Source organism: Pungitius pungitius, chromosome 18, assembly GCF_949316345.1.
Source record: "Pungitius pungitius chromosome 18, fPunPun2.1, whole genome shotgun sequence".
Classification (NCBI taxonomy): domain Eukaryota; kingdom Metazoa; phylum Chordata; class Actinopteri; order Perciformes; family Gasterosteidae; genus Pungitius; species Pungitius pungitius.
In genome coordinates, this window is record NC_084917.1 from 4,464,079 (window position 1) to 4,479,925 (window position 15,847).

General features: G+C 52.7%; 1 protein-coding gene across 1 annotated transcript in view; it reads left to right on the forward strand.

The window, feature by feature from the left end:
• LOC119226976 (potassium/sodium hyperpolarization-activated cyclic nucleotide-gated channel 1) overlaps positions 1–15,847 on the forward strand; it is a 63,930-nt gene that overhangs the window by 29,775 nt on the left and 18,308 nt on the right. The window contains exon 4 of the mRNA XM_037485405.2: positions 5,997–6,215. Within this exon, the coding sequence (XP_037341302.2) occupies positions 5,997–6,215 (219 nt within the window). The remainder of the gene's footprint in view (positions 1–5,996; positions 6,216–15,847) is intronic.

Here is a 15,847-nt window from a genome sequence, read left to right on the forward strand (position 1 = left end):
TTTTTTTTTTGCTTCTGCTGTTCAGGTGTGAAAATACAGACTGTGGCAGAGTGGAGGCTGCTGAAAGGATCAGTCAATTCATCAATTAGTTGATAGACGGATAATGAATCTGCAACCATTCTCTGGTTAGAGCTCCTCACGTTTTCCTGCCGTCTTTCTCTGCGAATTGAACCTTTTCAGTGGATACATCATTATTAGAGATTCCACAAACCAGGGGTTAGGTTTAATTCAAATAGTAGTCAATGATGTTCACAAATTCCTTTTCCAATTCACCAACCCACTTCAACAAATGTAAAATAAAATAAGCAGAAGAAAATAAACCATACATAACACTTTTTAAAGACTAAAAGCTTTAGTTTAAATCCATTCTCTAAAGTGAACCAGTTCAATCTGAAATCGACAGATCTGCAATCTGCTGAAAACAACCACACATATGTATTTAAGAGATGATACTTTTGTGCTTGACAATAATCTCTGTGCTTTTAATGACAGAAACAAATGTTTGAACAAACTAAAATGCAGGGGAAGTATAAGAGATAGAGCTCACAATTCTACTTCTTGATTCAACATATTGCAAAATAAACTGGGGATAAACAGAAAGCAATCCGGAGTTTCATTTTAGACTTTCTGATTTGATTACTTCTCTGTTGTTGAGATGACTGAACATATGCGTGACGTGATCGTCATAATCCCAAAAGATACTTGACGAAGTCCATGTTAGCTGTAGCCCTAAAATGAGACCTATTCGTGAGCACCCTCCTTGTACCGTGGGATGTGAGCAGCTAACACAACGTCACGTTGGTAGAGTGAGCAATTTGTGGAGTCCTCTTCTCACACCATCGCAATGCATCACTGTTCTTAAGCGCTGAATCTTAATCAGATATCTCTCATTTTGTTTAAAAACGCACCCCCCCCCCCCCCCCCCCCCCCGCCCCCCTGTTTTAGAGGCCAAAGAACGACAGCTTTACATTCACATTGCGTCGCGTGTAGATCGGTGCTTTCTGTCTCGGGGCTGTGGGAGGAGGAGGAGGAGGAGCGGGGGGGGGGCCATCGAGGGGCTGCAGATACCACTGAGTGGTGCGAGCAGCGGGTGCAGCGCTGTTATCTCCGCCACTAATGGCCCGAGAGTAGCTTCTTACTCTTTGGAGGCTGCATTTACTTAATCACCAAGATAATGCCCGCCGTCGCTGCTTTGGCTCAGGTGAGAGGGTGACGTCGGCGTGTTCATGGTAAAGATATGTGTTTGGGGAGCATGCAGGACCATGTGTGTCCTCGTTTCCCTCCAGTTCTTCTCTTAAAGAGGCAGACGGCGGATTGACGTCTCGGAAAAAAAAGAAACCGAAGGGCCTAACCGCGCATAACTAGCCTTCGTCCTCTGCTGAAGGCTAGTTTTGCACCACCTCACCATGAGCCACTTCTTTTCCCTTTTTTTTTTCTACCTCACTTCTGAATGAGTCACTTCCAACAGCAGGGCTCAGTCCAGAGTTAATGAATTAATCAATCTTCACTTGACTCAACGTGACACCACAGCGGTTCCACCCCGGTAAGCTGCTTTTTTGCCCTGATGTGAACAGCTGTGGCTCCCCTGGTTATCGTCTGGTGAAGAGTACATTTTGTTAGGTGTGGAGAACCATAGCTCTCAGTGTGAGTGGTGTGTTTTTTTGGTGAGTTTTCCATTTGACAGGATAAACTTGTAGTTCCTATATATAAGGTAATAATCGTCTCAATACCAGACAAACCTTATGTCATGTGACCTTTGTGATGCTCAGTGGTAGTGGCTGCTGCATACTTGGTTGCACATGGTTGGTATTTGTTACCCTTGTGAGAAATTAGATCGGTTTACCAGCGTGACACAGTTTAGTTATAAATTATGCAATAAAAAAAATATTATATCGGACCATTCAGGTCAAAACAGAAAACCTTCTTTGAGAGATAATAATGGTATCTTCCGACATTCATATACAGAACAATGAAAACGAGTAGAGAATACAATACGCAAAGAAAACTAGAAAGCTTAAGCAGGCCGACGAGGATCTTTGATCCGAACGGCTGAAAAAGAGCCGAAAAGAGGCACAACCTTCACACTGAGATCCACCGCTGTGACGGCTTCTCTTGCCAACTTGCAGTTTGGTAACCGTGCAGGCCAGCGGATCCCTGCACTTGCTCTCTTATGTTGTGCCTTCTGTGCACTCCCAGCTTGGAACAGCTTGGAGTTGGATTACGCAATCAAAAATGAACATTGTGCATCGCAATTCCACGGAACAGCTTGCCGGGTTTTGGAGAGTTATGTGATTCAGTAATTAAAACTAGCTAATGCGGATGTCTCTGCTTAAAGGCCATCGTTTACCTGGAATTAAACATGAACATTTTGTTTTGAAAACAGCGTATTAAATTACATATTTGACATCGAAAACATAAGACAAAAGGGGAAAGCTACACACACACATTCCAAAGCACCAAATAATCACAATTATATCAAATGAAATGGACTTTCCTTGGCTTTCACTATAATCCGACTCTTGGGTAACACGACTGTTTTATACAAACTTTTAAGTTAGACTAGACTTAGTTGTAATGCATGTGATAGTAGTTGAATGAATTTGACTCATGTAGTTACAAACAAAAATGCAGAGCTACACAGAGATGAATATGCAGTAGACGATGTCACGTGGTTTTTTTCATCCTCCAGAGCCTAAATAAATGTAGAACTCTGAATAAATTCACTTTGTTAGCTGCAATTATTAAAATCAAAGGGGTCGTCGAGAATAGGAAGAACAGCAGAAGCGGCGTCCTCTCCGGGGCAAATACTGCGATGACTCACTCTTCCCAAAGAACATTGCAACAAAGTAACAAAGATACTTCAATCGGGAGCCGCTCGCTCCGAACTGACGACACATTTGTTGCACCTGCATAATCTTGGACGATTGGACTCCATCCTGAACCAGAATAATCCAGAGGTGAGCTGTAGAATGCGAGCGTGGCGGTGAAGTTTGCCCTTACGGCTGGCTGGAGGGCGCGTGATGCTGGTAGACCCGACTGAGGGATGTCACAAATTATGAAGGGAGTCTTGAAAGGAGTCTCCATCACTCTGTCACCTTTTATATAGACATGTCTGTTCTCCGATTTCTACTTTAAAACGGACAGAATCGGTAACAATGCTTTTGAGCACACCCCCCCCCCCAAAAAAGGTCTAATGTGAGTCCATTTCTCTTTGTGCTGGCTTTTCTAGTTCTTTGGTGACCTTTGGTGACCTTTGGAGCCCTCCGCTGTCAGAAGCCTGTCTGCTCTTAAGAGACTCTTCAGCCCTTCATCAGCATCAGCGTTCTGAGGTCGTCGGTGTTTTATGGTTGTTCCTTGTTCCGGGCTCAAGTCAAAAAGGAAACTGGGCTTTTGAGGTCGTTGCCGCGTGTACACTTTAAATATCTCTCCAATTGGACATAAAATCAATGGAATCTGTGGCCAAAGTCATTCCTATGGACTTGCTTTTGTTGAAAGTAGTTCTTTGTATTTTGTCTTTTGCTGTGAAGCACTTTGTGTCATCTGCTCTTGAAAGGTGATATATAGATAAAATGACCATTCCTCTTATCAGCGCAGCAGCATTCTTTGTTAACAAAGGTCTCTCTTTATCACTCTCTCTCTGCCTGATAGCACCATCTGTCAAAGCGGCGGACATTTTAAACCTGCCCTATCCAAATTGTCCCCAGCAAATTATTTGTGGCTTATATTGTCAATTCTGAATATATTCTGAAATAATGATATACATTCTGCAAAATATTTAATGCTTCAACATGCATCCATTAAACTGATGTTTGGCTATGTGGGTAAATTATCCTCCATTAAAAATAAATGTGAGCAAACGTCAGAAATATGACAGCGCTCTGAGATGTGACTTAAAATCCCAATCCCTGTAACCTGTAACACAATGGGATTAGACGGCACCTTAATGCAGTGTGTTTATCGCTGCACCAAACGCACAAAAGGACAAATAGCAAAAGGTGCGCTGAGTCACCCCAGCTAAGCTGTTCTCACCCGGCAAAAAACACAACAAAACAACAACAAAACGGCATTTAAAATGACATGACATGATGAAATGAACTAAACGTTAACACATATAAAAACAGATTGAAGTAAAGTAGAGTCAATAAACAAGGCCAAGCCTAAAAAAGTAGGGTTTTAAAAGTGATTTAAAATATGAGACAAGAGTTTGTAGCCCTGGTCTCAGATCAGGAAGGTCATCACCTTCACGTATGAGTCTGGACCTTGGAATAACAATGAAGCATCATCCAAGGATCCCATGGTGCAGGAGGAAATGTGATGCGTAGAAAAACTGGACCCTAGTTGTTATTAAAGCAGTCAAAGAGTTGTGAATCAATCTCTGAAAAAAACATTAAAACATTAAACTAAACAGCATGAAGATTAGAATTGGTGAGTCATCTTCACGAAGAATGGCGCGACAAAAGCATGCGGACATGATGGGATGTTACAATGTGCCACAATGTCAGCCCGTGAAGAAGAAAAAAAATGACTAAAGAGAGTTTAAATACATTTTCATATTTCTTTGGACATTCTGTTGTGGTTGAGATAGATTTCCCATCTGGTGCGCTTTCTCAGCATTTTCTCGCCCACAGGAGGTGAAGCTGCTGGAGGAGTCAGCAACTTGGCCGCTTGCTCCGAGGCCCGAAGCGCGGAGCCGTCGCATTTGTCTCTCCGGAAAAAAGAAGGGAAACTTACCGGGTTTCACGGATGTAGCCTCGGTGGGACGATGTTGGCTTCTGCACTGTCTTTCGCGGGGCCCAAAGGCACCGATTTGACGTATACCGTAATAATGACTTCTCCTGAGGGTGACGTCGTTAAAAAAAAAAAAAAAAGGAATACCCGAGTGAACTGTGAAGTCGCGTCGAGGGTCGGGCGCCCTAAGGGTTTGTTTTTTTTTTTAGTTAAAGAAATTGTCGAACGCATTCTCCTGAATTCTGACAACAGAGAGACGTGGAAAGGAGCGGCTTCCAGACGCCGCTCAGGTGATCTGACAAGCAATCCAAGCGTGAAGCACACTGACCTCCTGAAACCGTCGCTTTCATGTTGTCAGAAGAAAGCAACATCATGACAACCTCACTGCGATGTGTTTATTCCCTCGCCTAGTTATGCAGGATAAAATAAGACAACATGGTCCCTGTTTGACTAGGAACTATTACTCTATGACTGTGTGGGTCGTCCATCCATTATCCGCCTCATAGTACCTCGATCTCACGGTGCAGATTGTCAAATTCAAACGATTGAGCCCAGCAGACGTGGAAACTGATGTGGAGCTGTGAAATTAAACTTCTTCCTTCTTCCTATCAGCTTCCTTCAGCTCATACAACTTGCCCCGAGTAATGATGACGCTGAAACGCCATCGACCCAGCTGGGCGCGCGGATCGGATAGCAGGGACCTCGTGAACCCGACTCACGGGGACTGTAGTTAAAGGCACACGGGGGGAGGGGGGGGGGACTTTGTGAGGAGAAAGCAACTCGAACCCGAACTACTACCTTTTGTTTGGTTATCAATCACACAGACCCCAGAGAGAGAAAGAGAGAGAGAGAGAGAGAGAGAGAGGAAAACAAGTCCTCTGGCTTTTTTTAATAATGCAAGTCTGGGGCTTTTTTTTTTTTTTTGTACTTGCAAACATGAGCTGTTTTTGCTCTCCCGCGGGCAAATGGGAAAACAAATAAAACCGGGTCGGGTCCAAGCATGGAGGCTGTTGAAAAGTGTGGAAATTCTGAGTGGAAATGAAGCTCAGCTCCTCAGTGAGGCCACGGCGCTGCGAGGCACGAAGGAGACCCGGTGTGTTCCGTCGGAAGGAAAGCCCGGCTTTATATTGTGCCTGCTGGAATGCCTTCTCACCCTACCTTGACTTGCAGTAACTCCCCCCACCCCCTCTCTGTCTCTTCCCCCCCCCCCCTTCCCTTCCCTTCCCTCCCCTCCCTCCCTCCCCCTCTCTCTAACTTTGCCCCTGCAGAATGTTTCCTGGGGTAAGCAGTACTCTTACGCCCTCTTCAAAGCCATGAGCCACATGCTGTGCATCGGGTACGGGGCCCGGGCCCCCGTCAGCATGTCCGACCTGTGGATCACCATGCTGAGTATGATCGTGGGCGCCACGTGCTACGCGATGTTTGTGGGACACGCCACGGCTCTGATTCAGTCCCTGGACTCCTCGCGCAGGCAGTACCAGGAGAAGGTGAGCACCGGGAAGCCGTGACATTGTGATGTTTCGCTGTCATCTTTCATGTTTTGTGGTTTTAGGGTGACTAAATCCTAACAACCAGTGAGATCGCGCTCGCTGGAGCCGGACTGAACTAAACTAGGCCTCCTCTCGGTGGCCCGATGGGTTGAGCTCTCTCAGGTATCCGCGGCGATGACTAGGAAGGAGGGTTTTATTTCCCCAAGCAGATCACGCGAGGCCAACGGGGTGAGGAGGTCTGTGACATGACCGGCCGACTCTTTGCCGATACGTTGCCCCTGAACACATTGTGTGTTTTTTCCGTTTCATTTCAGTCCCTCTTAACATCAGTTTGTATCAGTCAGGATTTCTGTTCTTTTTTTTTTTTTTTTCTCCTTTTTTCCTCCCCGGGTGGAAGTTGATTATCCAGCAGTTCAGCCGAGCCACCATCTGTGATCCCGCTGAGGGGCCTGGGCAATTCCCAGACCACGTGGCCATCACTGCGATTTGAGCTCGCACGCAAGGAGCTGACTTTAAATCCCAAACTTTGTCCACACTTGCAGGATTCTGTGTGCATACATACACTATCGCAGTGCAGGGGATTACGGTCCCCTTTTGGATGCCTTCATCCACTTAAGGACATGGTTTTGATTAAAATGAACAGTCAATCTTTGACCCGAATGATGTAATCACAGACAGACTGACTCAAAACAACATGTGTGTCGTCATTTTACAGTATACATGATGTGTCTTCTGAATCAGTATTTCAAATATAAGAGCCATAGATACAAATTTGTACTGGTCTGTGGTGGAATCTGCAGCACAGTTTAACATTTACATTTTCTTTGTTGGAGACAAAATCAAAAAACAGTTTTAGTCATCAATTCAACTTTTCTCTTCAGGCAACAACGTCAAAGTTGCCATTTTTCTATCTTGTGTGGTATTAACTCTGAGTTTTGGACTGTTGAAAACCAGTTGTATACCAGTTCTCAGTATAGATTCAAGCAGAATATTTTATTAGTATAAGAAGTCAACATTTTGACTTCTTAATATATATAATAATAATATATATATTTATATATTAACAGTACACTAAGGACATATATATATATATATATATATTAGGTGGACGTTGCATGACATTCCCCTCATTTTAACATGCAGGATTAGACGAATTGATTGTTGGTGACTGCAGTCAGTGACTAATTGGTCAGAACCAATCAGGTTTGGACAGATAATCGAAGCGGTCCAACTGTACTCATGTGAGCACATTCACAGACACACACTCAGGCAGGACTGGACTGATACACAACGTACACCTCAATCATCCGGCTGGAGGTTGTTGCCATGATTTTAATCAGAGCATCGACTCGGCCGAGTCACCTTGGCTTCGACTGTAACAAGACATGCTAAAGCACCACTTCATTAACGGATACCTCGCATATAAATGCATTTAGCTGTTATCAAATCATTCTAAAATGCTTTCCTGACCTTGCCAACCGCCTCCACGATCAATTAGAACATAGAGAAACAAGCCCTCCGTCGTTGGTCCGTGGTTTTTGGTGCAGCATTGCAGTGTTGTTATATATGCCACTTCAAATTCATCACTAGGAGCACGCGCTTTTATGCCTTTATGTAAAATACAATAGTAATCGTTGCAGTATCATTATCGCACAAAGCCGCCGACGCCACAGTCAGTCAGTCATCTTCCCTACAGTCTTGTTCTTAGGGGGTCGTGATGGAGTCGGTCCCAGCAGGCGTCGGGGCACACCTTGGGCCGGTGGCCAGTCAACCGTAGGGCTGACGTAGAGAACGTCATTTTCCCTCTCACATTCACACAAGCACGGGCATAAAAGTCTCCTGCATGCCTTTGGGCTGTGCGAGGAAGGGTGCTATTGATCGGGCAGTAAAGGGTGTTTTTGAGAAGGTGTAAGGACCATTCCGAAGTCCTCGAAAGCACGCAGCCACAACCGGGCGCTCACAGCGCCATGCGGCCCGCTGCGGCCGAATGCTGGAGGAGTCGTGGGCTGACACGGAGGTGCACACTCTGTCACGGTTTGGGTCTGCTTGTCTTATTTTGTAGCTTTCTTGTGTCTCGTGTCTCTGGGTAACTTCACTTCCTGTCCTGTGATTGCCTGATTGATTCCACCTGTGTCCAATCACCTGCACCTCCCTTGTGTATTTAAGCCCTGTGTGCCAGTTGTCCTTTGTCGCGTCATTGTCCATGTCTACCCGTTGTTGGTGCACGTTATTTTGGCTTCTGTTTGTGTTGTGCTAAATAAAGAGCACATTCTGTAAGACCTGTTCCCTGCGTTTGAGTCCTGTCTGCCTGCCTGCCTGCCTGCCTTCAACCTGCACCAGCCGATCGTGACAGAATGACGCGACCATGGAAGGACTCAGCGGGATTCAGTTTTGTGAACCCGTTTTTGGGAACCCGTCTGGCCCTCGGCGGTCCCCGCAGCGTGCAGCAGGCTGCCAGGCGTAACGCCGACCCCGGCTCGCCAGCAGGCTCCGGGCGGCGTCCCGGTCGACGCCCTCGCCGCTGTCCAGACACTGCTTGGGACTCTCAGTGGGAGGCCAGCGCCCAGCCTCCAGTCCTTAGCGAACGCGGGAAGCAGGTGCTGGAGCTGGCCGCCCTCCTCCAGGCCAGGTACGATCCCCACGTCCTGGACCTCCGAGGTCGGCGGCAGCAACACCGTCCACGACGCCCGTCAGCGCCCGTTCCGGCGCCGAGACGCCCGTCAGCGCCCGTTCCGGCGCCGAGACGCCCGTCAGCGCCCGTTCCGGCGCCGAGACGCCCGTCAGCGCCCGTTCCTGCCCCGAGAACCCGGTCAGCGCCCGTTCCTGCCCCGAGAACCCGGTCAGCGCCCGTTCCTGCCCCGAGAACCCGGTCTCCGCCCGTTCCGGCCCCCAGAGTCCAGTCTCCGCCCGTTCCGGCCCCCAGAGTCCAGTCTCCGCCCGTTCCGGCCCCCAGAGTCCAGTCTCCGCCCGTTCCGGCCCCCAGAGTCCAGTCTCCGCCCGTTCCGGCCCCCAGAGTCCAGTCTCCGCCCGTTCCGGCCCCCAGAGTCCAGTCTCCGCCCGTTCCGGCCCCCAGAGTCCAGTCTCCGCCCGTTCCGGCCCCCAGAGTCCAGTCTCCGCCCGTTCCGGCCCCCAGAGTCCAGTCTCCGCCCGTTCCGGCCCCCAGAGTCCAGTCTCCGCCCGTTCCGGCCCCCAGAGTCCAGTCTCCGCCCGTTCCGGCCCCCAGAGTCCAGTCTCCGCCCGTTCCGGCCCCCAGAGTCCAGTCTCCGCCCGTTCCGGCCCCCAGAGTCCAGTCTCCGCCCGTTCCGGCCCCCAGAGTCCAGTCTCCGCCCGTTCCGGCCCCCAGAGTCCAGTCTCCGCCCGTTCCGGCCCCCAGAGTCCAGTCTCCGCCCGTTCCGGCCCCCAGAGTCCAGTCTCCGCCCGTTCCGGCCCCCAGAGTCCAGTCTCCGCCCGTTCCGGCCCCCAGAGTCCAGTCTCCGCCCGTTCCGGCCCCCAGAGTCCAGTCTCCGCCCGTTCCGGCCCCCAGAGTCCAGTCTCCGCCCGTTCCGGCCCCCAGAGTCCAGTCTCCGCCCGTTCCGGCCCCCAGAGTCCAGTCTCCGCCCGTTCCGGCCCCCAGAGTCCAGTCTCCGCCCGTTCCGGCCCCCAGAGTCCAGTCTCCGCCCGTTCCGGCCCCCAGAGTCCAGTCTCCTGGCCCGTCCCCACGGCCCCTGATCGTGCCCCCTCCCTCCCATCCCTTGGTCCTCTCCCCCCCACCCCTGGGGGCCGTCTGGGATCCGGCCCTTGAGGGGGGGGTGGGGTCAGGGGTTGGGCCGCCGCAGCCGCACTGCTCGGCGCCCCCCGCCACGACGACGCCGGAGCCGCACTGCTCGGCGCCCCCCGCCACGACGACGCCGCAGCCGCACTGCTCGGCGCCCCCCGCCACGACGACGCCGGAGCCGCACTGCTCGGCGCCCCCCGCCACGAGGCCCGGTCTCCGACCCGGCAGGCCCCCCGAGACCATGAGGCCCGGTCGCCGACCCGGCAGGCCCCCCGAGACCCTGAGGCCCGGTCGCCGACCCGGCAGGCCCCCGAGACCCTGAGGTCCGGCGGTCATCCCGGCCGGAGGGACCCGACCCCGTGCCGCCGACCCTTGGAGTCCCCTGGGCGGCCGGGGGTTGTCGGGTTCCCCGCCCTCCCCCCCTTGTCTGTTTTTCTGGGTTCCACCCTCCTTTAGGACCGTCTGGAATTCGGTCCTTGAGGGGGGGGTTCTGTCACGGTTTGGGTCTGCTTGTCTTATTTTGTAGCTTTCTTGTGTCTCGTGTCTCTGGGTAACTTCACTTCCTGTCCTGTGATTGCCTGATTGATTCCACCTGTGTCCAATCACCTGCACCTCCCTTGTGTATTTAAGCCCTGTGTGCCAGTTGTCCTTTGTCGCGTCATTGTCCATGTCTACCCGTTGTTGGTGCACGTTATTTTGGCTTCTGTTTGTGTTGTGCTAAATAAAGAGCACATTCTGTAAGACCTGTTCCCTGCGTTTGAGTCCTGTCTGCCTGCCTGCCTGCCTGCCTTCAACCTGCACCAGCCGATCGTGACACACTCCCTCGTACTATCCTCCTAGCAGACATGATAACAAGTAAAAAATAAAACAAACTCTTGGAATGAATCTTGAATTCATCATTGTAGAAAACGGGACTGATCAGGGGCGGTTTACGGCCCATTTGCGGTCCCTGTATGGAATTCACTATACATGTACATATATATGTGTACGTATATGTAAATCTGCTTAATCTACATCCCACTTTAGCCTTAAAAACATCCCCCTCCCGGCATCCAACTGACAACTTTCAGGCTGCAAATGCCACGCTGTGGTGACGGGGCCCCAGTGTGGAGCCTGGGTTGCGGCTCGGGCAGATTTGCCGCATGGCTGTGCATATCAATGGAGCAGGCTGTGGAGCAGCAGGGATGGGTTCAGGGTGCTCAGCCTGTAGTCGTTACATCTTTCGACTGTCACAGCCGGGGGGGGGGGGTTGGAAAACATGGAGGGATGGATGTTGGTGTGAGGTTAGACGTCGGCTAAGGACAGAGGATGTTCGTGAGGAGGCGAGGACGGAGGAGAAGAAAAACATGCAGGTTTAAGATGTGTTTCACTTCATTTACAAGCTGCTTTCAAGAAACACACAGCCGTCATTCGAGGAGATCGACGGAGACGGATTAAGAGGCGAGACATAGAGGAAGAGAGCAGGAGGGGGATGAAAGGAAATGACGGCGTAAAACATGCATAGTCTCCAGACATGCTGTGATGTCCTGGTGCTGAATCATTGTAGGCCTCCACGCAGCTGTGCGTCATCCTGCGGCTCTGCCTTCACCATCGTCGCCTTATTCACATACCGGGATTAGAGAACCACTTGTGTGCCTTGATAAACATTACATAGAATTCATCTAAGTATGTAAATAGAATATGCATCATTTTTTATTTGCCTTATAGCAGGAAAAGTTCAAGATGCTGGGAAAATTTGCTTGCTTCTTGCTGAGATGCAGACGAGAAAGCGATGGGTATCACTTTGATGTCCGTGCTTTAAATATGAAACTATAGCAGTAGATGTCACCTTAGCATGAAGCCAGGAATCGGAGGGAGAGATGTAGCCTGGCAGAAACCTTTGTATCGCGTCGACCAAATGCTCCTTCCTCACCTTAGAGCACATTCACCAGACTTACCACATCTTACGGTACATAATAACATTATTATTTATGCAGACAACAGGAGCCCCCTCGGTCTAATGCAATCAACAGGCCTGGCGGTGCCGCTGGTGAGAACAGAAGTGGGATTAATTCTGTACCCCCGGTTTCATCCCCATGGGAGCTTAGAACTGACTCGTTAGATAGAGAGCGGGAGACATGAATGAGGAAGAATTTATTCGGCATTTATCTAAATAAAGTCTTTGTTATGACAACAATGGCTCAGGCCGCAGGCCTCTTATCACACCTAAAGCATCGAGGACGTCACGTCATGCTCAGCGCCTGAATAAGTGCAACACCGCTCCCGCTTCCACTTTAGAAGAACCCAATCACAGTATCAGGATCGCGATGCTGCAGCAGCCAGAGCAGTTCATGAAGGAGGCATTGTGACTAAAGTGTCTTCTTTCTCACTGACAACTCTCGCGTTTCCATCATGAGAGCCCGCCGCCAGACTCCCAACCGCACAGCTACTTTTGGCCCTCACCTATTGTTCCCGTTGTAATTCCCAGAGCACTCGTGGTGGGTGTTTTTTTTTTTTTTGTCAGGTGTCAGGGCCTTGGACTGTCTGGGAAGATTCTTTTCACAGCCCTGGCTCTGTCTGTGGAACGCCGGTGTGAGGAAGCAGACTGATCGAAATAGATTGGCTGCAGTATTCTCTCTTTCTGCCCTCTCTTCTTTGGGTCAATAAATGCCTTGCGGATAGAATTTGAAGCCCCACTAGAAAGAAGTGAAAAAACAGTTCCCACATTTTATTACTTGCAATATTGCACTAATGGAAAATGTCCTGCGTCCAGCTGTGCACTAAGAAAAAGAAAAATAGTCACTCAACATCTGGCTTTCTGATAGCGAGGCTACAAAATAGTTTAATCTTTTCCATTTTTTCCCTTCTCCCTACGGCCCTCAGTCCGACAGCAATAGTAACAACTCCAATGGTTTTAAAAGTGCGTTTTAAATTTAAATTACCATCAAGGGACACATCCCTCTAAATCAAAAGAAAATACGGTGGCACATTAACAGCTTATGGGCGAGGCTGTCAGGGGGGGACGCGGTCGAGGGCAAGGAGGGAGGACTCAAACGCAGAGTTGATGAAAAATAAAAGGGCTTTAATAGTCAAAACTCAAAATCAAAATCGCTCCCACCAAAAAGGGGAGGAAGGAGGAGAAAACAAAACCAACAAACAAAACAGGGACCTGGACTTGAAAACACAAACTTGACTTACGTGACACATGAACGGTCGACATGTAATGACGCCACACCAGACAAGGGACTCACAGGGCTTAAATACACAAGGGAGGTGCAGGTGATTGAACACAGGTGGAAACGATCAAGCACGGCAGACAATCGCAAGGGAAGACAGGACAAGGCAGGAAGTGAAGTTACCCAGGATCACAAGAGACATAAAAACTACAAAATAAGACAAGAGCAGACCCAAACCGTGACAGAACCCCCCCCTCAAGGACCGAATTCCAGACGGTCCTAAAGGGGGGCAGAACCATGAAAATCAGACAAGGGGCGGGAGGGTGGGAACCCGACATCTATGGTCCGGCGGCCTGCCGGGGCGGCGGCCGGGCGTGGGGTGCTCTGGGGGTCTGCCGGGTCGGCGGCCGAGCCTCAGGGTCTCGGGGGGTCTGCCGGGTCGGCGGCAGGGTCTCGGGGAGTCTGCCGGGTCGGCGGCCGGGCCTCAGGGTCTCGGGGGGCGCCGAGCTGTGCGGCTCCGGCGTCGTCGTGGCGTGGGGCGCCGAGCTGTGCGGCTCCGGCGTCGTCGTGGCGTGGGGCGCCGAGCTGTGCGGCTCCGGCGTCGTCGTGGCGTGGGGCGCCGAGCTGTGCGGCTCCGGCGTCGTCGTGGCGTGGGGCGCCGAGCTGTGCGGCTCCGGCGTCGTCGTGGCGTGGGGCGCAGAGCTGTGCGGCTCCGGCGTCGTCGTGGCGTGGGGCGCCGAGCTGTGCGGCTCCGGCGTCGTCGTGGCGTGGGGCGCCGAGCTGTGCGGCTCCGGCGTCGTCGTGGCCGGGGGCGCCGACCCAACCCCTGACCCCACCCCCCCTTCAAGGACCGACTTCCAGGCGGTCCCAAGAGGGTGGGAGGGAGGGGTCATGGTCGGGGGCCGTGGGGACGGGGCTGGAGGGGTCATGGTCGGGGGCCGTGGGGACGGGGCTGGAGGGGTCATGGTCAGGGGCCGTGGGGACGGGGCTGGAGGGGTCATGGTCGGGGGCCGTGGGGACGGGCCTGGAGGGGTCATGGTCGGGGGCCGTGGGGACGGGGCTGGAGACTGGAGTCTTGGGGCCGGAACGGGCGGAGACTGGAGTCTTGGGGCCGGAACGGGCGGAGACTGGAGTCTTGGGGCCGGAACGGGCGGAGACTGGAGTCTTGGGGCCGGAACGGGCGGAGACTGGAGTCTTGGGGCCGGAACGGGCGGAGACTGGAGTCTTGGGGCCGGAACGGGCGGAGACTGGAGTCTTGGGGCCGGAACGGGCGGAGACTGGAGTCTTGGGGCCGGAACGGGCGGAGACTGGAGTCTTGGGGCCGGAACGGGCGGAGACTGGAGTCTGGGGGCCGGAACGGGCGGAGACTGGAGTCTGGGGGCCGGAACGGGCGGAGACTGGAGTCTGGGGGCCGGAACGGGCGGAGACTGGAGTCTGGGGGCCGGAACGGGCGGAGACTGGAGTCTGGGGGCCGGAACGGGCGGAGACTGGAGTCTGGGGGCCGGAACGGGCGGAGACTGGAGTCTGGGGGCCGGAACGGGCGGAGACTGGAGTCTGGGGGCCGGAACGGGCGGAGACTGGAGTCTGGGGGCCGGAACGGGCGGAGGCGAGGCTCTGGGGGCCGGAACGGGAGGAGGCGAGGCTCTGGGGGCCGGAACGGGAGGAGGCGAGGCTCTGGGGGCCGGAACGGGAGGAGGCGAGGCTCTGGGGGCCGGAACGGGAGGAGGCGAGGCTCTGGGGGTCGGAACGGGAGGAGGCGATGCTCTGGGGGCCGGAACGGGAGGAGGCGAGGCTCTGGGGGCCGGAACGGGAGGAGGCGAGGCTCTGGGGGCCGGAACGGGAGGAGGCGAGGCTCTGGGGGCCGGAACGGGCGGGGGTCTTGGGGCTGGGGGCGTGGGTCTTGGGGCTGGGGGCGTGGGTCTTGGGGCTGGGGGCGTGGGTCTTGGAGCTGGGGGCGTGGGTCTTGGAGCTGGGGGCGTGGGTCTTGGAGCTGGGGGCGTGGGTCTTGGGGCCGGTTCGGGCGGAGACGGGCGTGGTTGGCGCCGTCGCTGCCGCCGAATGCGGAGGTCCAGGGCGTGGGGGTCGTACCTGGCCTGGAGGCGGGCGGCCAACTCCAGCACCTGTTTCCAGCGTGCGCTGAGGACTGGGGGCTGGACGCTGGCCTCCATCGGCGAGGCCCAACCTGGGTCTGGAGAGCGGCGAGGGCGTTGACCGGGGCGCTGCCTGGAGCCTGCTTCCGAGCCGGGGTTAGCGTTGCGCCGGGCAGCCAGCTGCGTGCCGTGTGGGTCCCCAAACGCCAGGCGAGTTCCCAAAAACGGGTTTCTCTGGTCCAACCCTGCTGAGTCTTTAGGTGGTGGCGTCATTCTGTCACGACGCAGGGTCCGAGGGCAGGGAGGGAGGACTCAAACGCAGAGTTGATGAAAAATAAAAGGGCTTTAATAGTCAAAACTCAAAATCAAAATCGCTCCCACCAAAAAGGGGAGGAAGGAGGAGAAAACAAAACCAACAAACAAAACAGGGACCTGGACTTGAAAACACAAACTTGACTTACGTGACACATGAACGGTCGACATGTAATGACGCCACACCAGACAAGGGACTCACAGGGCTTAAATACACAAGGGAGGTGCAGGTGATTGAACACAGGTGGAAACGATCAAGCACGGCAGACAATCGCAAGGGAAGACAGGACAAGGCAGGAAGTGAAGTTACCCAGGATC